At 43.1% G+C, this 23,764-nt stretch overlaps 1 protein-coding gene and 1 non-coding gene across 2 annotated transcripts; both read left to right on the top strand.

Moving 5' to 3' along the window:
• The first annotated feature begins 5,232 nt into the window (after positions 1-5,232).
• Positions 5,233-23,331, top strand: MRAP (melanocortin 2 receptor accessory protein). The gene is made up of 3 exons (XM_075133139.1): positions 5,233-7,521; positions 12,590-12,689; positions 21,726-23,331. The coding sequence occupies exons 1-3, from the start codon at positions 7,416-7,418 to the stop codon at positions 21,901-21,903; spliced, it is 384 nt and encodes a 127-aa protein (XP_074989240.1). The 5' UTR covers positions 5,233-7,415; the 3' UTR covers positions 21,904-23,331.
• Positions 15,707-15,779, top strand: TRNAF-GAA (transfer RNA phenylalanine (anticodon GAA)). The gene has a single exon. It is a non-coding gene; the product is annotated as a tRNA-Phe (tRNA).
• Positions 23,332-23,764: the final 433 nt, after the last annotated feature.

Here is a 23,764-nt window from a genome sequence, read left to right as displayed (position 1 = left end):
ATTCCATCAGGGAACTGATGGGCAGGATCCCCTGGGAGAATAACATGAGGGGGAAAGGAGTCCAGGAGAGCTGGCCGTTTTTTAAAGAATCCTTATTGAGGTTACAGGGACAAACCATCCCGATGTGTAGAAAGAACAGTAAATATGGCAGGCGACCAGCTTGGCTTCACAGGGAAATCCTTGCTGATCTTAAACACAAAAAAGAAGCTTACAAGAAGTGGAAGATTGGACATGACCAGGGAAGAGTATAAAAATATTGGTCAGGCATGCAGGAGTGAAATCAGGAAGGCCAAATCACACTTGGAGTTGCAGCTAGCAAGAGATATTAAGAGTAACAAGAAGGGTTTCTTCAGGTATGTTAGCAACAAGAAGAAAGTCAAGAAAAGTGTGAGCCCTTACTGAATGAGGAAGGCAGCCTAGTGACAGAGGATGTGGAAAAAGCTAATGTACTCAATGCTTTTTTGCCTCTGTCTTCAAGAACAAGATCAGCTCCCAGACTACTGCACTGGGCAGCACAGCATGAGGAGGAGGTGACCAGCCCTCTGTGGAGAAATAAGTGGTTCGGGACTTTTTAGAAAAGCTGGACAAGCACAAGTCCATGGGGCCGGTGCGCTGCATCCGAGAGTGCAAAAGGAGTTGGCAGATGTGATTGCAGAGCCATTGGCCATTATCTTTGAAAACTCATGGCGATCGGGGGAAGTCCCGGACGACTGAAAAAAGGCTAATGTAGTGCCCATCTTTAAAAAAGGGAAGAAGGAGGATCCTGGGAACTATAGGCCAGTCAGCCTCACCTCAGTCCCTGGAAAAACCATGGAGTAGGTCCTCAAGGAATCAATTCTGAAGCACTTAGAGGAGAGGAAAGTGATCAGGAACAGTCAGCATGGATTCATCAAGGGCAAGTCATGCCTAACTAATCTAATTGCCTTCAATGACGAGATAACTGGCTCTGTTGATGAGGGGAAAGCAGTGGACGTGTTATTCCTTGACTTTAGCAAAGCTTTTGACACGGTCTCCCACAGTATTCTTGCCAGCAAGTTGAAGAAGTATGGGCTGGATTAATGGACTATAAGGTGGATAGAAAGTTGGCTAGATTGTCAGGCTCAACAGGTAGTGATCAATGGCTCCATGTCTAGTTGGCAGCTGGTATCAAGTGGAGTGCCTCAAGTGTCGGTCCTGGGGCCGGTTTTGTTCAATATCTTCATTAATGATCTGGAGGATGGTGTGGATTGCACCCTCAGCAAGTTTGCAGATGACACTAAACTGGGAGGAGTGGTAGATGCGCTGGAGGGTAGGGATAGGATACAGAGGGCCCTAGACAAATTGGAGGATTGGGCCAAAAGAAATCTGATGAGGTTCAGCAAGGACAAGTGTAGAGTCCTGCACTTAGGACGGAAGAATCCCATGCACCGCTACAGACTAGGGACCGAATGGCTCGGCAGCAGTTCTGCAGAAAAGGACCTAGGGGTTACAGTGGACAAGAAGCTGGATATGAGTCAACAGTGTGCCCTTGTAGCCAAGAGGGCCAGTGGCATTTTGGGATGTATAAGTAGGGGCATTGCCAGCAGATCGAGGGACGTGATCGTTCCCCTTTATTTGACATTGGTGAGGCCTCATCTGGAGTACTGTGTCCAGTTTTGGGTCCCACACTACAAGAAGGATGTGAAAAAATTGGAAAACATCCAGCGCAGGGCAACAAAAATGAATAGGGCACTGGAACACATGACTTATGAGGCAAGGCTGAGGGAACTGGGATTGTTTAGTCTGCGGAAGAGAAGAATGAGGGGGGATTTGATAGCTGCTTTCAACTACCTGAAAGGGGGTTGGATCTAGACTGTTCTCAGTGGCAGCAGATGACAGAACAAGGAGTAATGATCTCAAGTTGTAGTGGGGGAGGTTTAGATTGGATGTTAGGAAAAACTTTTTCACTAGGAGGCTGGTGAAGCACTGGAATGCGTTACCTAGGGAGGTGGTGGAATCTCCTTCCTTGGAAGTTTTTAAGGTCAGGTTTGACAAAGCCCTGGCTGGGATGATTTAGTTGGGGATTGGTCCTGCTTTGAGCAGGGGGTTGGACTAGATGACCTTCTGGGGTCCCTTCCAACCCTGATATTCTATGATTCACTGTATGGAAGCTGGCAAATCCAGAGTTCTACCGGTCAGTTGCAAATAAATTTGGAGTGGGGAAGTCCACTGTTGGAACTGTATTATACCAAGTGTGCAGGGCAATAAATCACATCCTGCTGTGGAGGACTGTGACTCTGGGAAATGTTCATGATGAAATAGTGGATGGCTTTGCAGAGATGGGTTTCCCTAATTGTCGGGGTGACTGATGGCACACACATTCCAATTTTAGCACCAGACCACCTTGCCTCAGAATACATCAGTAGGAAAACATACTTCTCCATGGTGGTGCAGGTGCTTGTGGATCACCTGGGGCATTTCATGGACATCAGTGCAGGCTGGTCTGGAATGGTGCGTGACACACGCATCTTCAGGAACAGTGGCCTGTACAGAAAGCTGCAGGCGGGGACTTTCTTTCCAGACCACAAGATCACAGTGGGGGATGTGGAAATGCCCATAGTAATCCTGGGAGACCCCAGTTTACCCCTTAAAGCCCTGGCTCATGAAACCTTACACAGGGCACCTGGACAGCAGCAAGGAGGGTTTTAACAACAGGCTGAGCAGGTGCCGCATGGAAGTCGAATGTGCCTTTGGCCATTTAAAAGGTCGCTGGAGGTGTCTCAATGGCAGGCTAGACCTCACAGCGGGTAATATTTCCATGGTGCCACATGCTGCACTTTGCATAATCTGTGTGAATCTAAGGGTGAAGTGTTTGCACAGGTGTGGAGCACTGAGACAGAGCGCTTGGCTGCGCAGTTTGAACAGCCGGATCCTAGGGCTGTCAAAGGAGCCCAGAGGGCTGCTATTAACATCAGAGAGGCTTTGAGGAACCACTTTGACAATGAGGGGCAGTAACACATGTCTGCTTTGGAGTTGCTTCCCGGGTGCATCCATGTACAATTTTAGGGCCCTAGATCCATGCAACACAATGCTTTAGAAGCCTGTTCCCGAGAGTGAATTAATTGCTATACGCTTTTGTAGAACACAGAATAAAAACGCAGTACCATTAAATACCTTAGCCTTTATTTATTGTTAAAAAGGGTGAAACCTCACAACGGTGTGTAGCTCCAGCTATCGTTGTCCAAGCTGTGAGAGGGGGTGGAGTGATGGGGAAACTCAGGAGGGCTGTGAAGTGAAAAGGAACATGTGGGCATGGGGGGGGGCGGGTTGGCAAAGAATTGTACATGTGCATGTGCTGCAGTGGAGGTCAACCGCTGATCTGCTCAGTCTGCAGCTGTATCAAAGACTTGAGCAGCTCTGTCTGATCCTCCATCACTTTTATCATCTGCTCTGTCGCTTGCCTAGTAAATGCTGCATTGGCTTCCCAGCAGTCTGCGTTCCCTGGTGCATCTGTCATCGCACTGCAGCACCTCCCTGAACAGGTCTTCTTTGCTGCATCTCGGCTTCTTCCTTATCTGCCAAAGCCAGTCGGCAGGGGTGCGTGGTGTGTTCCTTAAGGTCTCGGCTGCTGAGGGCAATGCACAGAAGAGGGATTGTTACATTCCAACAAATGATTGAAACATTTCAGTAACAAGGGCCTTTTGGAACTTAGCAATCACTTTCTCACTGACTCTAGGCACATAGCTCCGCAAGCACCCCAATCATAGTGAGTATCGGGAGTGGGGGGAAGGCGGTTGTGCATATGGACAAAACGGTCATGGCTTGCAGGGCAGCTTTGCAGGGAACTCATTCTAAAATTATCGCACACTTTTTCCACAGGCGGCCAACCTGCTTGCTGACATTTCACTGCTGCGGGTGAGCAGGGAAACCAGGGCACAGCTACGGCATGCTTTCACCCCCATCTGTATGCAGCTCAGCTGTGTGCTGCTTTGGTCCCAGCTCCAGTGATTGCTGAATGGCGTGGTACCATTTCCTACAATGGGGGAAACTAACAAGTCTGCAATTCCTTGGAATCTGCGGCGGAGGATTAACAAGTATCTCTTGGAAACTTTCCAGAGTCTCTCTCTGGAGGATTCCCTGCAGGTTTCGATGTCCATCGACACCCTGCTTGGCTATGCAGATTAGCTACACAGGGCAATGTCCAGCTCACATAAAACACTACCTACGTTCCACTTTTTGATTCCCTACACAAGCCACAGCAACTTACCCAACATCTCATCTGCTTCTTGCTCCCCGTTGAGCACTTCTGGAGTGGAGAAAAGTTCCTGGCTGCCTGCCCCACCGAGCGACCCCACTGGGAGCTCCGCATCCTCTTCTACCTCCACTTCTTCATCCAGAATTTCAGCCTCTGGGTTACCCACCCTTTCTGCTGCCTCCAAAGTATCCACAGGGCTATCGGTGATGGAGGTGGGGTCACCACCGAGGATAGCATTCAGCTCCTTATAGAAGCAGCAGGTCTTAGGTGCACCACCGGAGTGATGGTTTGCCTCCCTTGCCTTATGGTACGCCTGCCTCAGCTCCTGTATCTTCGCTCTGCACTGCTGCGTGTCCTGATCATAGCCCTTTTCGCACAAGCCTCGAGAAATTTGCCCATATGTGTCCCGATTCCTACGGGTCAGTCGCAGCTGCGACTGAACAGACTCCTATCCCCATATACTGATCAGATCCAACAGCTGAGCGGTGGTCCAAGTGGGAGCCCATTTGGTGTGATAGCCAGCCATGCTCACCTGGGAAGCCAGCAAGTGGGAAATGAGATTTAAAATTCCCAGGGTTTGCAAAGGGGAGGGGTGGTTTGGCTGCAGGGCAGCGGAGTTCAAACCACTGACCAGAGTGGCAGCATGGGAATTGTGGGACGCTTTCTGGAGGCCAATAAAATTGGGGGGAAAAGGCGTGGTGTCTACGGTGGCTGTTTGTCGACAATAAAGGGAGGGGAAAAGACAAAAGTCTGTCGCAGGAGTGGAAGTTTTTTGTTGCCAAAACTGGGCTTTTTTTTTTTTTTTTTTTTTTTACAAAAATCCCATTGCAGTGTGTATGCTATCGCTGTTTTGTCGCCAAAAGACAGTTTTTGGCGACAAAACTTGCCAGTGAAGACAAGCCATAAGGTTGTAGCCATTCCTTAAGTGGGTCCAGGAGCAGAATGGGAGCCACTGGAGGAAAGCAGGGAGCCGTGAAAGATCTGTGAGCAAGCCATTGGGAGGGTTGGGGGAGGGAAACATTTTTCAAGTTTTTCCTCCAAATAAGCTGGCATTTGGGGGGCTGATGATGCAATGTAAATTTTAGGTTATTTTCTCTATTTTCCCTTCTAAGCAGAGTGTAAGCTAACATGCACTAAAATGCACATAGAAATAGTGACCTCTGACTTATTTGAAGAATGGTCTGTGCACGCTTTCGCATGGTCGTAACTGCTTAGTGGGGCAAGAGCCTTACTATTGGGTGGGGAAAAACAGGCCTGCCAGAAGAAAACCAAGTTAAAAGGAACACACAACTTCAGAATCAAACTTTTGAATTTTGATTTTGCCTTCTCTTGTATGAACTACTTTACTGTAACTAAAGATGTTAGCGGGAAAATAATTCTGTTTTACTTTTTTGCATACTTCAAGCATTTGATACAGCTTTGTTGAAAGTCACTTTCACTACTTCTCCTCAGTCAGTTCCCCCTGTTTATGTGGGTCTTTCACAAAGCAGCAGGAGAGAGAAAACATCTTAAAGATAGGACAGTTATGACTGTAAACTCACAAAAACTGGTAGGGAGAGTCTCAGGGAGGAAGAATGGATCAGTGGTTAGAGTTCTAGCCTGGGCTGTGGGAGGTGTGCATTCAATTCTTGCTCTGCCACAGACTTCCTGTGTGACTCTGGGCAAGACACACACGGAATGCCTACGCTACAGCACACAGCTGAGGCACTGTGGTTGTGACGCTGTAGTGTCGACTCTTCCTACATCAAGAGAAGGAGGTTTTCCATCAATGTAATTAATCCAACTCTCCAAGATGTGGTAGCAAGGTCAATGGAAGAATTTCTCCCTCGACCTACTCCTGTCATCAGGGTTTATGCTGACCAAACTAGGAGTGCTCAAGGCATGAAATTTTTCACAGCCCCAAGTAACTTAGCTAGGTTGATCTAAGTATAGACCAGGCCTTAGTCTTTCTAGCCCAGATCCTCAAAGGTATTTAGGCATCTAACTCCCATTGATTTCAGTTGAAGTTAGGAACCTAAATATCTTTATGAATCTGGGCTTCAGTTATCCATCTGCAATATGCAGATAATGTTATTTGTCTGCCTCTCAGGGTGTGTTGTGAAGATGAATGCATTAAAGATTGTGAGGTGCTCAACTACTGTGGTGATGGGGACTATATAAGTACATAAGATAAACAAGTAGCTGTAATACTTTTGAAACTGACAGATTTAATTTGAACTAATCTGCCTCCTACTGCTGTATTTGTGATTCCTGCTTCAGGCTGACAACAAATGCTCCTCTGCAGTCAGTCTGTTTTAGAGATAATGGTAGAGACCCTATGCTACACAGATATCAAAAGGAGAAATCTGGCACTATTCAGAAATCACATTTAGTCTCTATCAAACTCCTATCAGCAAATATTGTGTCTTTTGAGATGAAGTTTTCTGGGACCTTAGCCTGAATAAACAGCCATCTCTGATTAGGATAACTATGATGTACGGTGTAGTTCTCAGGAATACATTTAAAAACTGATGGAGGATCTGTCTTCCTGTTAATGTTGGTAATTTCTCTTCTGATAAAATGTTTTGCATATGCACATATGTGTTTGTGTAGGCATTTCAAAGATTACTGTTGAAAGCACTGAATCTCTTCTACTTACATCCTGCCAGGGGCCTATTTTTACATCATTTGTTGGGGGTGGCTGGTGTTAAGGCAAATCATTTAAAATATTTGATACACGATGTCCAGCTGTTCCAATACTGGCTTTTTTTTAAGGAGTAATTTATCGGGCCCTCTAGGGTATATGTGTCATAGAGTCATGATTAATTTTTAGGAAAGCTCTTTTCAGGGGTCAAGAATCTGTTTCATGCTGAGGGCTTCACAGATGCTAGTTACTCATTGGGAATAGTTTATAAGTCATTTTGGCTTTTGTCCATTCTGTTACTGTTTATTGGACATCCATATCAATACAAAGCAGGGTGCAAAATAGCTAGTACATAATTGCCCACCAGCCCCAGATGTTGCTATTAGGTGTCTGTCATAGTCTGACATTCATTTCTACTAAATGGTATCTAAGCAGTCCTTGAGTTGCAGGGTCTGAGGACTTCCAGAATGATTTACACAGGCATCAGTTATGCAATCTCTATATGAGGAAACTGAAGTGTGGTGGAAAATAAAAGAGTATTAGATTGGAGTTCTGAGCTGATTGAAATGCGCTACTGAAATGGCTATCAGAACAAACTCATCTGAGTATTATTGGTCTTATGAATATTACTGGGACTATTTGGATCCAGTTCCTGTAGATGAAAGGAAGTTGAAGGCTAATAAATGTAAGTATTGCATAGTAACAGCTGCTGATCTAGTACGTTAAGAGTTAGATAAGAATAAAATATGTTGAATAAGCTCCCTTTATATCTTCACTATCATGTTTCTCTTTGTAACATAGACTATAGTGGGTTATATATATGCATAATTTGTATAGATGACCCTCTGTATTTCCGAATGCTCACAACACTTATTAGGTTCTAATGATAGTTGATACTAATACTGCAATATTATTTCATTTACTGTACAGTATATATATTTGAGAAAGATTTTGATATTAACCCATCTAATTGGAAAGAAATTTTTTTTAAAACAATTTACTAAATGGAAGCCTATTCTGAGATGTTAATCAGTAGTTTGTTGTACTCCTAACTGTTTGCATAATAGAGTAACAAAATAATCTTTTGTTACTCCATATAGATTTTTTTTTGTCAGTAATAGTGGTTTTCTTCATGGAATGCCAGGCTTGCATTAAAATTTATATAAGTTTTTAGATCTTAATGGAGAAACAAGTTAAATTTTGGTTAATTAGTAACAAGAAGCTGAACACACACAGTTTATCTGACATTCATCTCTAACTAATCATATTGATGTTTATTACCATAACAAAAATAATGCATTATTACTAATTAATGGGCATCATTGGGTGCTGTGCAAACCTAAGACCAAGTGCTTGTATGAATCATATATACAGTATGGCCATGGAAGTAGATTCCTTTAGCCTTTGATGTTTATTTTCAATTGATGAAGAAATAAGATGTCACTCATTTCATCCAATTATAATAACTCCACTTACAGAAAATTAGAATTTCCATTTTGAGTGTAATAAATATTAATGAAATCTTAAATTATTACTTAACATGATAGGTCAAATTCATTCCTAGTGTAACTCCATGTCTTCATCCTATGGAAGCCAAAAGGATAAATTCACCAGAGATGAATTAAAAACTGATATGTATCAGACAGGTGGAATTTATGGTTAAGTGACAAAAGACAAATATATTATTGCATTATTGGTTCCTGTTTAACTTACTGTTACCAAAGAAATGTTAGAATATATACGAGTACAATATTAAAGGTTCAAAAAACTTCATATTGTCATCAATGATCTAGTCTACAAAGAATAAATTATAGTCTTGAAAGACTTCTGCTTATTTGTATAACAGCCATACAAGAAACATTCTCTGTAGTGCAAAGTAATTGATAATATTGAAACTGTAACATCTGAAAAATCCTGGGGTTAACCTCCAGGTGGAGCAGAGCAATGTTTGGTGCACCTGGGAAGCGCTGGGGAATAGGTGGCTTTACATCTGTTTTCAGCCTCTTCTGAAGACTTTCGGGACTGCTGGAGGCTGAACCACCCTTGCACAGGATAGAGAACTGCTGTGACAGACTGCCAGTATCTTGCTATATCCTAAGTAAACTATTGAATTAATTTAAACCTTAATGAATTAGGTTTAATACCTTTGTGTACATTGTATTAAAAATGCAATAGTGTAAGATTCTTGTGGAATTATATGGTACCTTCTCTAGTAGGAAGGGGGATGCCAATGTATTTCCTCTGTTATCAGCCCTTTGAAGCCACCCCTCTGGAGAGGTTTGCATAGACCTTGAGGGGCTAACAGACAAAGAAAGGCTATTTGGATAAATAGCCTAGTTTTAAACTGGCTCGGGCCTTTCATCCTGCTCTAGCAAATGGACAAGACCCCTGGTCCACAAAGGACCCCAATCCTTAGGGTAGGGTTGGATGGTCTGGGTGCTTGTTCTGAGCTGGAGCTGTGATGAACTTGTAACCACAAGGAATCTCCTTGGGTGAGGAAACTAAAGGAGTGCTCCTGCCAGAATCCCTGTTAGAGTGAACTGTGGTAAACATATTAGCATGTATGTAGGGTCTTTTATGGTTTTTAATATTTTCTCTGAAATGCTTTTTACCTTAAGAATAAAGTAGGCTTGCATAGGAAGTGCTGTGGGGTAACTTATAAGTGTAGCAATTACACCTGTTAACAATCTATAAAGAGAAAGAAAACAAGTGTGTGAGCAACTCTGTGCTGGGAATAACACAGTGAAGGCAGGGATGCATGTATCCACTCAAGAGAGGCAAGAGCTTGGGAGCTGAAAGCCTGAGAGTGGATGCCCTTGCTGGACCACTGGGGCAGTTGCCCTGGTCTGACACAGCTACTAACTTGTTGGCAGATAATGGTCCTCAAGGCCCCATTGTGCTCTGGCCCTGCCTTGGAAAGGTCACTCTGCTCGTGCTGGAGGGATGGGCAAAGTTGAGGATTACCTTAGACTAAAGGAACCCTCAACTGCTGCCATAAACCAGCTGTAAGTCCCCTTTGCACAGCTGGATCAGCAAAAATGGGACAGTAGAGCACCCAATTTGAAGCCAATGGGCCTCGTATGCAGGATTATATTAAGCACAGGCTTAAGTGCATTGCTGCATCTGAGCTTCAGTCTCTTGTGAGATGTCATAATATCACTAGTTTTCTATTCGCCAATGTTCTAGAGTGGACTAAACCTGAATTTTCAACTTCAAACAAAGCAAAAAAGGAAATAAGCAATTTTTTTCTCCTGTGCAGATCAATTTTAATGCCAGCTTTTGTTCCTTTGGTCCAATATGAACATTACAGGGCTGAGTTTCTCTTGCTGATGAATCTGAAGCCAGCCATGAGGACAAGAGGAATGATGCATCACTTCAGAGAATTACTCAAAGATTTTTCTTTCTATTAATAGCATTGGGCAGTTTTACCCATTTTTTACTAAAATAATAATGAATTAAGTGGACCCTGTAATTGAGTTATAAAAAGGCAGGTGAAAAATATAGTCATGTAAAAATCTTTTATCAACTGTTAGAATAAAATCTGTTAAAGAAAAGAAGAAAATCCCAATTGGTGAAAGGCTGAAAACAGGAAACGTCTACTGTTTATCTCCCAAGTTCAAATACCACCCTGAGATCCAGAGTGGTGTTATCCTCCATTACATATGTAAATAGTTGTACCTTGATTGGTTCCAGTGAGCTCCATGAATAACACTATTTCTTATTAAAGCTGGACAATCCCCTCTAGTTCTGGTTTGTGTTGAGTTTTATGACTGCAAACCACCAGATGCAGTTCACACTGTTTTTCATCATTTCAAGCCCTTGAGGTTTGCTTGGAGTATGAACACTCTGTCTCCTCCCAATACAAGAGCCTCCCTCCTTACTTTAAAGACTTACTGGGGAGACAGGTCAGGCCAGTGCTCTATAATCCCTGCTTTGCAGTCTAATATTTCTGGGGCACTGTCTGGCTTGTTTATCACATGTCTGGCATCTTCAGGTGCTGTAGATGGCTGCTTCCCCAACTTTAGTCTTCAGGGGGCTGCATTATAGGTGTTCTATACCTCCTCAGAGCCTGGCAAGGGTCTTTTGAAGGAGCAGTACAGCATCCTGAATCTGAGTCAAAACTCTGAGCCTTGACTCCACTTGGCAATTCCTTCTTTAAACCTGGGTTGAATTTTGCTTTCAAAATTCAAACCAAAATGAGTTGAAACTCTAGTAGGCTTGGAATTTTCTTGCCATCATTTTGCACCATCCTGTTAGTCAGTGACGCAAATCTAGTTAGTGTGGCCAAATCTCAATGGCCTGATAAGAATCCTAAATAGGTGAGCTCTAACTTTAGATAGATAGTTTAATAGGGAATAAAATGGGTACCCCATGTAAAATTAATTTATGGCTCTAATTGCTGATATATTCCAGGTGTTTTCAGTAGAAGCACGTAATCCTACATATTGAGTTTATTTCAATGAACGTCAGTTTTTTGTTCTTTGAGATAAACATTTATTTTATCTTAGTAAACATTTGCCTGTTGAGTCAATGACCCTTGTTTTTCACCTCAACAGAAGTTAACGTCTGCTTATAAATTCATTACACTTCACAGATGTTCTGCCCCTGGCACCTCACGATATTAAGGCTGGGTAGCACAGTTCCACACTGACCCCAGAAGAGAGCAGCCAGTCCTAGAAATGCCATCTAAATATTAAAAACACACTTCTGACAGTCAAGCACGTGCTAAAACTCAAGCTACGGTACAGAATTTTCCATTGGACTGACACATTGATGTCGCTTGTGAGCCTAGCACTTTTCAACAAGCTGTTCCCTCCATCCTTAGGCTCTGAAAGGTCAATTTTAAAATTCCTGGCTGGCAAGAGTTTCTTAAGGATCACATTCCATCCTTTGAATGCATTCACAGAGCTCCTATTGAGTTCAATAGGAACTCATGCATCTAAGGGCAGAATTTGCTTCATAGACTGTTAGGCTGAGCAATATGGGTGCAGTTTTCCTTTAACATAACAGGTGCATACACTGGAGTTCCAAGATTCTGTGATAGGAACTGAGTTGTGTAATCTGCAAATGGATAAAATTCTCAAAACCTTCTTATGTGTAATATATTGCTTTTCCAAAGATATATGTAGTGCTGTCACATTAGTGATTAGAGCAGGGGGCTAGAATTAGGATTGCTTTATTTCAGGGATCAGCAACCTTTGGCCCGCGGCCCACCAGGGTAAGCCCCCTAGCGGGCTGGGCCGGTTTGTTTACCTGCCACATCCACAGGTTCGGCCAATCACAGCTCCCACGGGCCACGGTTCGCCGCTTCAGGCCAATGGGGGCTGCGGGAAGCAGCGACCAGCACATGCCTCAGCCCGCGCCGCTTCCCGCAGCCCCCATTGGCCTGGAGCGGCGAACTGCGGCCAGTGGGAGCTGCGAATGGCCGAACCCGCGGACGTGGCAGGTAAACAAACCGGCCCAGCCCACTAGGGGGCTTACCCTGGCGAGCTGTGTGCCAAAGGTTGCCGATCCCTGCATTATTTCATTCCCAGATACACTATACAGTGGCTTGCAATATGACTTTGGGCAGTCACTTAAGCAAGGTGTGCCTCAATTTCCCCATCATGAATAGCGAGAATAATACCATTCAGTGGTAATGTAAAATTTAATTAATTAAATGGTATAAAATGCTTTGAGGTCAGTTTTCTCTGCACATTTTTTATTTGATACTCTATTGTTGATGCTGCATGCTTCTTTTTCTTTTTTAACAGATTCAATTGTCATAGCCTTTTGGGTTGGGCTTGCTGCATTTGTGGGGTTTCTGTTCCTTATATTGCTCTACATGTCCCGATCTGGGTCAACACCAGTCAAGTAAGTAAGGCTGTTATACTGCAGATGATATGTTTAATTCACATTATAATCAGCATGTAACACTTGTTCAGTTTCAGAGTAACTGCACTTGTATCCCACCTCTGTCGCACTTCAGGGGTGCCCAATGAGGTCTCAGGTTTCCAGCTGTCACTAGTCTCTGAGCAGGGACCCTTGTCCCACTTCCTTCAGACTGGGATGTAAAGACTGTACAGCCCCCTGACATATTCTGTGGTATCCTCAGCAAGTCAGTCTACCTAAATGCCAGCACCTGGTCTGTGCTCTCTCTTGGAGAACAATGCCCAGTGTGTACCAGCAGTTACAAGTACCATGCAGATCTTCCAAAGCAAAATACATTTATTCACACGGCAAAACCATTACAGAGACAACACAACAAATATAAAAAAAACCACAAGTTCTACATGCTTACTAAACATACCAGAAATCACCCACCTTCCACATGGTGAGTCTGGTAGGCCAACATCCCTTCCAACCCTTCAGCAAGGTTTGGGGTCTGCTTAGGACCAAAGGTCCTGTCCATTTGCTGAATCAGAAGGAAGACAGTGATTCCATTTAACCTCAGCCTTTATATATTCTTAGTCTCTGAAAACCCACTTTGAGCCAGTATATGCAAGAAACACCCCTAGGGGATGGTACATCGGGGGCTGTTTACAGTTTAAGTGGCTCACCTTAATCACTCCCCACTGGAGATCTGTGGTAACCCTCCACCATAGAGCAGAACACTATCATACTAAACCATTCATAAATTTAATCAAATGGTCCCCAAAGATACTGCATGGGTTGCAATATCTGTCACAACTCTGACTCACCTTGAAATGACAGAATGACTACATTCTTAATTTTATATATATCAGTGCATAAAGCAGGACATGTTTTTCTATTAGCTGGCCTATGGAAGGGATCAGTTCTCAGCCCAATGTTATTCAATATTTTTATCAATGGTCTGGAAGAAAATATAAAAGCACAACTGATAGTTTGCAGACAAGACAAAGATTGGGAAATAATGAAGAGAATAGGCGACTTGTTCTGAGCCATCTGGATTGCTTGATGAGCTGGTGCACTCGTATAATTTGCATTTTAATAAAACCAAATGCAAAGTCATATATCATGCAAACAAAGAATGTAGGTCATATGTACAGGGTGGAGGACTATATCTTGAAAAGCAGCGTCTGAGAAGGAGTTAGGAGTCATGGTGAACAAGCAACTAAACAAGGGTTCCCAGTGTGATGCTGTGGTTAAGAGTTTGTGATAACGGAGTGGATAAACAGGGAAATACTGAGTAGGACTATGAGGGTGATATTACCTCTGCAGACAGCATTTCTTAGACCATGTTGCAGGTTGAGCCCACGGTCACACCTGCGCACCCCCAGCCATGGCTGCGTAGTCTAGTGGTTGGAATCAATCACTGCCCCCAGGCTCAGGGCAATGCGACCTACCAGCCAGAGTCAGTCACCGTCAGGATGGACCACCACCTCATGGTGGGCGACAGCCAGGATAGCAGGACCCAGACCCTCCCTCTCCTCCGAGTCCCAATCTAGGGCCCCGTCAGTGGCAGGGTTGTCTGCCACCAGCTCAGCAGGGATCTGGCTGAAACACACCATGCTAGCCTCCAGTTGTCCAACCAACTCCACACAAAGACTCCCTGGGTTACTTCCTACCCGCTTCTCTGCATCTTGTGGCTTCATAGTTCCCCCTCCCTCAGTCATGTCCAGACCCTGGGGGGTTGAGGTTTGCTGTCAGCTAGCTGGCCTCTGCGTCATAAAGTGCCCGCAGCCCTTCAGCAGGAGCCAGCAACACACCTCCTTCCCCTCCAGTCCACCCAGACTGAGCCAGGCTGCTCCCTCTTATCCTGGTGTTGCACTTTGAGCATGCCCAGTAGGGCCATGGGACATGGCTTCCTCAGCCCACAGTGAGGGGTTAACCCCCGCAGTCCCAGTGCAGGGTATGCACACCCCATCACACACACCCCCTTTTAAGAGGGTGTCTGGTGGTGGCCCCTCCTCCTCATCTGCCCCTCCTACCCGGGAAAAGAAGTCTGCATTTGCGTGGGCCTTTCGGGGTTGGTGAATGACCTGAAAGTCATATGGCTGGAGTGAAAGGTACCACCTCATGACTCTGGCATTGGTGTCCTTCATACCATTAAGCCATCGAAGTGGCATGTGGTCGGTGACCAGCTGGATGGTCTGTAATAAGTTGGACAGGTTGCTGTGAAATTACTTGAATCACTTGCCCACCATAATCTTTGTTTTCCAGAAGCTGGGAATGGGTGACAGGGAATGGATCACTTGATGGTTACCTGTTCTGTTCATTCCCTCTGGGGCACCTGGCACTGGCCACTGTTGGAAGACAGGATACTGGGCTAGATGGACCTTTGGTTTGACCCAGTATGGCTGTTCTTATGTTCTTATAACTGGAGCTGAGTATGTTGCCTCTGTAGTATTCACAGTCCTGGTCAGCCTGGAAGTGAAAGGCTGCATTTTAAATTGGGTTTACTCATTAGTAGCCTCTGATGCTCAAAGGCCTGATTTTGTCACCCTTACTCACTTTGTGTAATTCCTTATGTATGAGATGTCCCATTTCAAAGGGACTGCTTGCAGAACAAGGTACTACTTGGTGTTAGAGTCAGGCTCTGAGTTAGTGACACAGCAGAGCATAATAGCTTTCTCCGTCTCATGGGCCTGTGTGACATACCAGGATACACTGAGAGAGATCACAAATGGACTCATGTTAGCATTATGCAGTTCATCATTTGAGTAATTTAAAGCTAGACTTGACAAAGTAGGGGACAGTTGCCTCCCTGGTGGGCTAGTGGTCAGGATTTGGCGCTGCCACAGCCTGGGTTCAGTTCCCAGTCAGTGAAAAGTGACTTTACATCAAAAAAACGTAAGTTTTAGTGGACAGGGTACTGGACTCAGATTCAGAAAACCTGGTTTGTATTCCCAGCTGTGTCACTAACCTGTTGTGTGACCAGGGGCAAGTCACCTTACCTTTCTGTAGTTGCTAAGGTAGCTCAGTTGGGAGAGCATTAGACTGAAGATTTAAAGGTCCCTGGTTCAATCCTAGGCTTTTGCATGCCCTTTCATCCCTCTTCGTGCAGTGGTGGCTTGTTTTCCGGGAGTGTAGTGGTTCCTTTAGTGGGGGAAGTTTAGGTTGGATATTAGGGAAAAAAATTCACTAGGAGGGTGGTGAAGCACTGGAATGCGTTACCTAGGGATGTGGTGGAATCTCCTTCCTTCGAGGTTTTTAAGGTCAGGCTTGACAAAGCCCTGGCTGGGATGATTTAGTTGGGGATTGGTCCTGCTTTGAGCAGGGGGTTGGACTAGATGACCTCCTGAGGTCCCTTCCAACCCTGATATTCTATGATTCTATGAACTCTCCAGGAAAAGTAGGAGAACTAGGTGATCTAGCCATTCATTTCCATCTCTAACCTCTGTGACTGTGACACAGACCAAACGAAAGTGATGCCCATTGACACATAGCACTGATTTGTTTAGTGGGGTTGTAGACCTAACATTACTGGAGATTTTGAACTTTGCTTAAGTAAGGTTTTTATTTGATGCAGTCCATGTTTAGTTTACTTTGCTTGCTGCTGGTTTCTTTGAGCAAACAACTTTGTGTAAACATGGATGAATCTGGAAGGCTGTGCCCACTGCTTTTCATAAGCTGATCAGGAGGCAAAAAATTCAGCTCAGCCGTTAGGCAGAGAGAAGTTCCAGCTTAGATCACAAACAAGCAGACACAAACAATAGTGTAATATAATAGTAAAAGGGAGTAATAATACAGTCTAATATATCAGCATGCTAAGGCCTTTGGGACATTAACAAAAGGTAACAACAATACAAAAAGGCAGCTTTCCCAAAGAAACTGCAAAGCAGGAGGCAAACTAATTTCCAAATAAGACATACTGAATACAAGAAACACATCCAACATAAAATTACATGGTTACAGAGGCAAATTCCCTTTAATTTACTGTGCCTAAAGAACTGGCGGGAGAAATTGTACACAAGTAATATTCTCCCAGGAAAGAGAGAGTCCTCGTTGTAAACAGAGTACTTGCAAGACTGACACGGAAAAGACTAAACATTAGGTGAGCTTTTATACTGTGCCATTGAGAGAGAACACGTAGGACATGTATTGTGCAGTATTACAATATTGCCATATTAATCTCTAGTGTAACTAGTATTTCCGATGTAACCCATTGAAAGTGCTATGGTAACCAATTAAACCCTAGGGGCATTTTATACAAACTATAGGTGTCAATAACTGAAAGGAACACTGGATGATGGATTGTTTATTTAGAGTTTGAAGTTCATCTTGTGTATTCGCAAAAAGAAAAGGAGTACTTGTGGCACCTTAGAGACTAACCAATTTATTTGAGCCTTAGTCTCTAAGGTGCCACAAGTACTCCTTTTCTTTTTGCGAATACAGACTAACACGGCTGTTACTCTGAATCTTGTGTATTGTTTTTCTAGATGTTAAAACATACTGTAAGAAATTTTAGGAACAGGAGAGGCTATCCAGCCCAACACACCTGCCCTTTTTTGATTTACTTTCTACCTGTTTTCATTCTGTTTCACCATATACTCCAGTTCTTTCCAACTATCACAAGAGTTGGTAACACTAAGGACAAAGATCTTCCTGCTGCCACTGCTAGATCATTAGGGTAAGGTTAAAAAAATAGCCACTAGGTAGGAGAAAAGGTAGCAGAAAACATTCTTTAGGGCCCAAGTCCAGCAATTGGATGGGTGTGACATACCCCTTTGCCTGAGTGGGGCTCTGTTGAAGTCAGCAGATATCTCCACATAGGTGTAGGGTTTGCCTGCATGCTGTCAGTTGCAAGATCAGGGCCTAAAGCTTCTAATTAATACAGAAATGTTCTCTCTCTGTGAGCAAAAGCAGATATCCAGGGCCTTGCAGGCTGGTTTCCCAGTGGAGATGAAATCAGTGATATGGCACCTCGGTATGCATTAAGAGTAACTTGTTTTATTTGCACATATACATCAATCCTGGAACAGAGGTGGTCAGACAGTTTTCAGGGCAATCTCTTCTTTCAGGAATCTCAGCCAACACCAAAGCCAAGTTCTCAGGGGGCAACCCTGCCTCAAGAATTTACTGTAATCGGAGATGAAGGGAAATTCTTGTGTTACTTGCACAGCTCCCTCTACCCAAAACAAAAGTTAACAGCAGCACAGCATGTCTTACCGAGACCAAAGGTTTACTTGCACACTAAGGAAAACAGTCTTATAAGACAGCGCTACCTGCAATAACAATGTTTTTAAAGAGGGGTGCAGTCCTGAAAGGGAATTGTGTAGGAGGAAAGTGGTACTGGGGAACATCAAAAGGTGACATAATGTTCCATTAATATTAACCACAAAACACCATTCATTTTATTACTAACGTGTCATGAACAATTTCACTGTTTTTAAATATTAAGAGCCTGATGCTGCAATTGCCAGCCCGTGTGCAGTCTGACTTCAGTTGGATTCAGCAGGTGCGGCAGCATGCCCTTGGTTGTCAGTTTCGGGATCGCAGCCTGCAAAGACTTTTGAAAACTCTTGGCAGGATTCATATAAAGGTTCCCCCAAAATCTACGAAAATAAAAATACAGCTCTCACTATAATACTTCCCCTTCTTCCTCTAAACCAATGCATTTTCCTTCCCTGGTATTTCAAGATATTGTTGAAACTTATTAGTGTGTAATCGGTGCTTCAGACTTTGCAACAAGGTATAGAGGGTAGAAAGGAAGGGTTTGGATTTCCTAGGGAAGTGCACTAAGTTTCAAGGCCTAATAAGGATATAATACTTGGTTTCTAATATTTTCAGTCCTTTCCTCACCATCTTTCAGAACAAGACAGCAATGGTAACTAAAATATGAATATACTTCTGGGTAGAAACATACTTTGAATCCGGATCCCTTTCTTTAATTTTTTCTGTTTTATTTTTTTCACAGGGAAGGCAGACTAAGAAAAATGTTTCTGTAGAATTATGCATAATATATCCAGTAACACTGAAATCCCATAGCCAGCCATACCAGCCCAGGGTTTCATAGAATTTGTGGCCAGAAGGGACTATTAGATAATCTAGTCTGACCTCCTGTATATTACAGGCCATTACTAAGGCTATGTTTTAGTCACAGGTATTTTTAGTAAAAGTCATGAACAGGTCACAGGCAGTAAACAAAAATTCATGGCCCATGACTAGTCGATGACTTGTATTATATACCCCTGACCGAATCTTGGGGTGGCCTGGGAGACGCTGCTGGTGCTCTGTGGGAAACAGCCCATGGAGCACTGCAGGTTCTCTGGGGAGGGGGCAGTGTGCGGCCCAGGACCCCTGCTATTGCTGGAGGGGGCAGTTGGTAGGGCTGGCAGGCTCCCTACCTGGCTCCTCGCGGCTCCCCCCAGGTGAAGGTGCGGCCAGAGGGCTCCGTGCACTGCCTCCACCCCGAGCACCGGCTCCACAGCTCCCATTGGCTGCAAACTGCAGTCAGTGGGAGCTGCAGGGGAGGCAAGGTGCGGAGCCATCTGCTAGGAGCTGAGGGAGGGACATGTTGCCACTTCCAGGGAGCCCCCCGACGTAAGCACCACTCAGCACGCTCACCCCCCTCCCACTGCTGGGAGGGAAAAAGGGGGTCGCCCAAGCCTTCCCTACCACTGGCTGGTGTGGCTGGCCTGGGGGCTGCCTGAGCTGCTCAGGCTGCCCCTGGGCCAGCCGTAGTGGCCACTGCAGAAGTATGGAAAGTCACAGAATCCATGACCTCCGTGACAAACTCACAGCCATAGCCATTACATCTCATCCAGCTAGCCCTGTTTTGAGTACAATAAGATTTGTTTGACTAAAGCATAATTAGTATTTGGCCCAAATATATCTTCCGGAAAGGCATTAGTCTTGATCTGAAGACATCAAAAGAAGGACAATGTATCACTTCCCTTGGTAGTTTGTTCCAATGGGTGATCACCCTCACCATTAAGAATTTATTTAAATTTAAAAATTGCTAATTTGAATGTGTCTGGCTTCAGCCTTCAGCCAGCTTCTTGTTATGCCTTTCTCTGCTAGATTAAAACGTCCTTTAGTAGTAGTGGTATTTTCTCCCTGTAAAGATATTTATACACTGTAATTAAGTCACCTCTCAATCTTCTTGTTGATAAGCAGATGGAGCTGATAGTCTTTAAGTCTCTCACTGTAAAGCATTTTTTCCAGCATTTGAATAATGTTTTGTCTCTCTTTTTTGCACCCTTTCCAATTTTTCAACATTCTTTTGTATGTGGATACCGGAACTGTATGCACTATTTCAGTATCAGACTTATCAATGCCATATACAGAGGTAAAATCATCTACACACTCTCTCTCTCTCTCTCCCCTATTCACTACCCCCGTTTATACACCTAAGGATCACATTAGCCCTTTTTGCCACAGCATCACAGTGGGAGCTCCTGTTGAGTTACTTTCCCACTATGCCCCCTAAACCTGTTTCACAGGCACTGCTATAGTCTCCCATTCTGTAAGTGTAGTCTGCATTCTTTGTTCCTAAACTGTATAGCTTTGCATTTACTTGTATTAAAAAAGCATTTTGTTTGAATGGACCCAGTTTACTAAGTAACCAGATTCCACTGTATGACTGCCTTGTCCTCATGATTTACCATTCATCCACTCTTTGTGTCATCCACAGATTCTACCAGTAATGGTTTTATATTTACTTCCAGATCATTGATGAAAATGTTTAATAGAAGGCCCACTACCTTTCTCTGTGGAACCCCAGTAGAAACACTGCCATTCCATGAGGATTCCCCATTGACAACTACTTTTTGAGATCTAGCAATTAGCTAGGTTTTAATCCATTTAATGTATGCTTTATTGTCTAATGCTAATTTTTTAATCAAAATGTTGTGTGGTAAAAATCAAAGTATATTACATCTGCACAGTTACCTTTTTCGGCCACATTCATAATCTCATGAAATAATGAAATCAAGTTTGTTCCTTTTTGAATACTGGCAGATCAGCACTCTGCCAGTCTTCTGGAATTTCCCCAATATTCCAAGATTTATTTAACATCAGCAAGCCGTAGTTCTCTTTAGCCAACTCTTTTAGGACTCTTGGGTGCAAGTTATCTACACTGCTGATTTAAAAATGTTTATCCCAACTAGATGTTGTTTAACATCATCCTTAGTCACTAATAGATTGGAAAATACTTAATCAACCTCATGTGATATGAATACATCATCCTGCTTCTTTCCAAATATAGAACTGAAATATTTATTGAAAACTTCTGCCTTTTCTGCATCATCATTAACAATCACACTATATTTACCTAGTAATGGGCCTATGCCATTGCTCGAATTTCTTTTGTTCCTAACAATTGTTCCTAACTAATTTACTTAGCTCTGACTGCCATGGACTTTTCGCTGCTGTCTTTAACTTCTTATTGTTTTTTTTACACGTCATAACTTCTAGCTTATATAGATTGATATTAATTTTCCCTTTTTACATTTGTTATATGTTCTTTTTTTATTTCTTATTGCTGCCTTTGCTTTGCCACTGAACTCAGAGGATCTTTTAGCCAAAGTCGTCCTCTTGATAGTGGAATCATGGCTTTTGGGCATCTAATAAACTCTTCTTAAAGAGCTCCCAGTTTTCAAACACATTTGTCTAAAATTTTCCTCTCAATCAATTTTGCTCATAATTTCCCTCAGTTTGGGGAAATTAGCCCTTTTGAAGCACCAAGAGTATATAGATTAGTGGCTGGGACTGTCCTCTGTGCACCCATATTGAATGTAATCAGGTCATGATCGCGAGTGCCTAGACAACCAACTAGCTTCCAGTCCAGTAATTAACTCATCTTTATCCATCATCATGAGGTCCAAAACAGTTCTCATGTTGGATGCAATACCTTTTGTGTTAGAATATAATAATCTATAATGTTTATAAACTCTAATTATATTTACATGAGATCTGGAGCATGTCTCCAAAACTGAAGTCCTCTCTAACAACGCTTTTTTTTCCCCTTTCCACACATTACAGACAAGTGCTTGTAGGGAACCGGATAGAACATCTGGAAGAAAGTAGCTCCAATGTTGAGCAGCTGCATTGTGATCATCTCAGCAGCCCGAACTCAGACTTGATCGCTACTGAACTACGTAATTCTTTTTCAGATGAAATTGGAAGTATCATGGAAATTCATGGAAGTATCTCGGCTTGAGTGACAGCTGGAAATGGATTCCTTAAAAACCAATCAGAGTGGGAAGACACAAGAATGCTCTTGATACCTATTAGTAGCTGTGTAAAATTAAACTAAATTAGCCCTGAAAAAGAGAACAAAAATAATTTTAAAAACTAAAGGCTAAAATTCAAAATATTCAAACCTCGATGCCTAATGAGTTAGGCTTCTCAAGCCATTTAGGCACCTAGCTAGACTTGCTGATTATTAGAGGTGCTGAATAATCCCAGATCTTGCAAATGTTGACCATTGTCAAGTTACTAATGTACTGGATGTAAGAAAAACTTAAAAAAATAATCAGGGACAGATTCTGCTCTCAGTTACATGGTTGTAAATCTGAAGCAACTCTTGTGTTGTCAAGTATATTACTCTGATTTACTCCAGTGTGGCTGTGAGCAGGGGCTGTTCCGGCAAATAGAGGTATATAAAAGTGGTTCTCAACCTTTCCAGCCTACTGTACCCCTTTCAGGAGTCTGATTTGTCTTGTGTACCCCAAGTCTCACCTCACTTAAAAACTATTTGCTTACAAAAATCAGACATAAAAATACAAAAGTGTCACAACACTCCATTACTGAAAAATTGCTTACTTTCTCGATTTTCACCAAATAAAATAAATTGATTGGACTATAAATATTGTACTTCACTGTATAGTATATAGAGCAGCGTAAACAAGTCATTGTTTGTATGAAATTTCAGTTTGTACTGACTACACTAGTGCTTTTCATGTAGCCTGTTGTAAAATGAGGCAAATGTTTAGATGAGTTGATGTACCCCCTGGAAGACCTCTGCCTACCCCCTGGGGGTCACATACCCTGGTTGAGAACCATTGGTGTAGAATACCAAAGTAGATTCCAATCCTGCAAACTGTTATGTATTGGGCTTGCCTTTATGCACTAGATATCATCTTCAGCTAAGCTGTTCATGTACATGGAGATAAGTGTAAATTTTTGCAGGATCAAAAGTTTTATTAATTTGAAGAGAACCCTTTGACGGTATTGGACAGCTTAGATTTAAATATTTTTCCTGCAATACTTATTCCTTATGAACTGCATCATGACCATAGTCATCAATCTTATTTCCTCAGGCGCCTGTCCTCAGCTCATCTTCTCATTGCCAACCTCATCTTAGCACATTGCATTATCTGGCCACTTTTAGAGCAATATCAAATTTAAAAGCCTTGTGACTGCAGAGCAGAGAATTGCACCTGGCTCCACCAGCTTCAAATTCAGCTATTCTTTTAAGTATAACAGAATGTGTTTTATTTACTTTGGTTTATATTTAAAAATATCTGGTTACTTTAAAAAAAGTTTACCTGCTCTGTTTAGAATAAATGGTCAAAAGCAGCATTTCTTACCAAAAACAAACTGAAGTGTATTTGTAAATAAAGCTGGCAAGTGATGCTAATCATGACCCGGTAGCCCTCTGAAAGACTGTATAAACCAATTTCTAGTCTGCTTTAATACCAAAGTAATGACCAGAAGGAAAATGTTAACTCTGAAACTCTGCCATTATTTGATTGCTACCTTGGTGTCAGGTGAAAACTTTGTAGACGTTTACTTCTGACTGTTTTATTATTAGCGCAACAACTTGCGGTGTTACCAACTCTTGGGATTTCTTCACAATCAAAGTGATTTTGGCCAGGGCTGGAGCCAGTCTGGTGATGATATGAGAAACTCCAACCCTCTGTCTGGAGGAAAAGTAAAACCCCCTCCAACTTTCCTGCTTCCTGGGGAAGAGCAGCCAATCAGATCTGATGCAGCAGATAGGCATAACTTTCACTCCTCCTGCTCTCAGGAGCCAGATAGGTTTTTGGGTCAGGTAGGAGTGAGAGGGAGCAGCCGAC

This window comes from Caretta caretta, chromosome 1 (assembly GCF_965140235.1).
Source record: "Caretta caretta isolate rCarCar2 chromosome 1, rCarCar1.hap1, whole genome shotgun sequence".
In the NCBI taxonomy this organism is placed as follows: Eukaryota; Metazoa; Chordata; order Testudines; family Cheloniidae; genus Caretta; species Caretta caretta.
The sequence above is the reverse complement of the archived record's forward strand: the minus strand, read 5'-3'. Positions and strand labels throughout refer to the sequence as shown.

Excerpts from the sequence above, each read along its gene's own strand:
- MRAP (XM_075133139.1), top strand. The coding sequence starts at position 7,416 with ATGGCTATCAGAACAAACTCATCTGAGTATTATTGGTCTTATGAATAT. Across the intron at positions 7,522-12,589 it reads GAAGTTGAAGGCTAATAAAT|ATTCAATTGTCATAGCCTTT; the intron begins GTAAGTATTGCA and ends CTTTTTTAACAG. Across the intron at positions 12,690-21,725 it reads TCTGGGTCAACACCAGTCAA|ACAAGTGCTTGTAGGGAACC; the intron begins GTAAGTAAGGCT and ends CACACATTACAG.